General features: G+C 52.7%; 1 protein-coding gene across 1 annotated transcript in view; it reads right to left on the bottom strand.

Annotated features, from left to right (window-relative positions):
• LOC106815981 (B-cell receptor-associated protein 31-like) overlaps positions 1-1,286 on the bottom strand; it is a gene marked incomplete at its 5' end in the record, with an annotated part of 13,131 nt that extends 11,845 nt beyond the window's left edge. Inside the window, 1 exon segment of the mRNA XM_014820515.1 lies at positions 1,186-1,286. Within this exon segment, the coding sequence (XP_014676001.1) occupies positions 1,186-1,286 (101 nt within the window).
• Positions 1,287-2,033: the final 747 nt, after the last annotated feature.

Below are 2,033 nucleotides of genomic sequence, written 5' to 3'. Positions count from 1 at the left end.
GTAAGAGGCACAACTAAAACTTAACTGAATGCCTAACCATAACCCTACTTCATAAACCTATCCCTTACCCTAACCCCATACCTAATTCACACCTCTGTAACCCGACTCCTAACCCTTTTCCTAATCTATCCGCCTTCTGCAATGGTTGTTAGAAATTTTACACCACAGCCCACGTAAGAGTAAGAGGCACAACCAAAACTGAACAGACCACCTAAACATAACTCTACTTCATAAACCTATCCCTTACCCATACCTAATTTCTACATCTCTAACCCACCCTCTAACCCTTGCCCTATTTATGTCCGAATAAACAATGGTCGTTGGAAATTTTACACCCAAGCCTACGTTACCCCCCACAATTGCAGCACAGTGCCCCTATGGGCAGGACCACTCCCGCCTGCAGGGAAATTGCTGTGCCCCCCCCCCACGCCCGGCCTACAGGTGGGCCCCTCGGCTACCCACGGCTGCCAGCACAAAGCCCTCTACGGGGGAGGAGCCCCTCGCTAACCACGGCGGGCAGCACAGCGCCCTACGAGAGGGCCTCGGTACCCACGGCTCCCAGCACAGCGCGCCAACAGGGAAAGACCCCATCGGCTACTCTACGGCTGCAGCACAGCGCATTACCAGCGCGGAACCCCCTCGGTCTACCCACGCCTGCAGTGCACCGCCCCCTACGAGGAGGGAGGACCCCTCGGCTACCCACGACTGCAGTGCAGCGCCCCCTACGAGGAGGGAGGACCCCTCGGCTACCCACGGCTGCAGCACAGCGCCCCCTACGAGAGGAGGACCCCTCGGCTACCCACGGCTGCAGCGCAGCGCCCCCTACGAGGAGGGAGGACCCCTCGGCTACCCACGGCTGCAGCACAGCGCCCCCTACGAGGAGGGAGGACCTCTCGGCTACCCACGGCTGCATTGCAGCGCCCCCCTACGGGCAGGGCAACCGGTTGGGCGTGGCCAGCGTCTGTCTCGCTCTCGCACGCGCGTCTCACGCACCTAGAAACAGCAGGAAGAGCACGGCCACAAACACGTTGAAGTAGATGTGCGAGTGTCGCTCCAGGCTGCGCGTCATGCGCGAGTGCAGGATGCGGCGCCACCTGCAACGACAGAAGAAACACGCGGCGGCGACGGCGGTCAGCTACGGCGGCAAGGGGGACGAGCGTCCGCGATCGAACCGACTCAACTCACCCAGCATCATGATGAATTGGAAGACGCAGACCGACCAGTAATAGATGTACGCGTGCGACTCCACATAACTGAGCAGCCGCGACTTGAAGATTTTGCGCCACCTTGAGAACAGCGAGGAAAAGTCGTGACGCGCGGTCGTCGCGGCGACGGCGCAGCACCGTTGGTAACCGCCTCGCAACGACGCCAACAAGGTATAGTTGCAGTGTAATGCGAGTTGGCATGGAGACATGGAGATAATGTGGGGCGATTGTGTAGGCATGTGTCGATCTGTGCTCAGGCGGTATACAATAGACCGAGCTTACCTTTGATTTTGCATTCTGAATAAAGTTTTGTTTTTGTTTTTTGTTTTTTTGTTTTTTTATTTATTTAGGCAATTATCCATCATATACAATACATAGCATACTTTTACAATAAAATTCTGAATTCATAAAATTGGATAACTACCAAGGATATAATTATACACAAAAAGCATGACTAGCACACTTATTTACATTGTGGTCCTTGTTTTGCTATGCCTTGAATCTAACAATTACACTACTATCAGCACTAACTATTGAAATATACAAATTTTTGGTAATGATTACTTGTACCATCTTGATTAAAATTACTACATTGTTACTTTTTCATTATCATAAACAATTAGGATACTGTGTGGCCACATAAGCTGCGTTCACACGAGGATTTCAGTTCCGTACTTGAGCGTTCACACGCTAAAATATACGCGGCTTATTCAGTACCGTACTTAAATACGAGGCTTACTTAGCGCGGAATCACATTCCGCGCCAAGTAAGCCGCGTATATTCGGCACCACGCTGGCCGCGTATTGTCTGTCGTGTGAACGCATTCGA

This window comes from Priapulus caudatus, unplaced genomic scaffold, assembly GCF_000485595.1.
Source record: "Priapulus caudatus unplaced genomic scaffold, Priapulus_caudatus-5.0.1 Scaffold1252, whole genome shotgun sequence".
NCBI classification, from domain to species: domain Eukaryota; kingdom Metazoa; phylum Priapulida; class Priapulimorpha; order Priapulimorphida; family Priapulidae; genus Priapulus; species Priapulus caudatus.
This window is presented reverse-complemented; position numbering and strand designations above follow the sequence as displayed.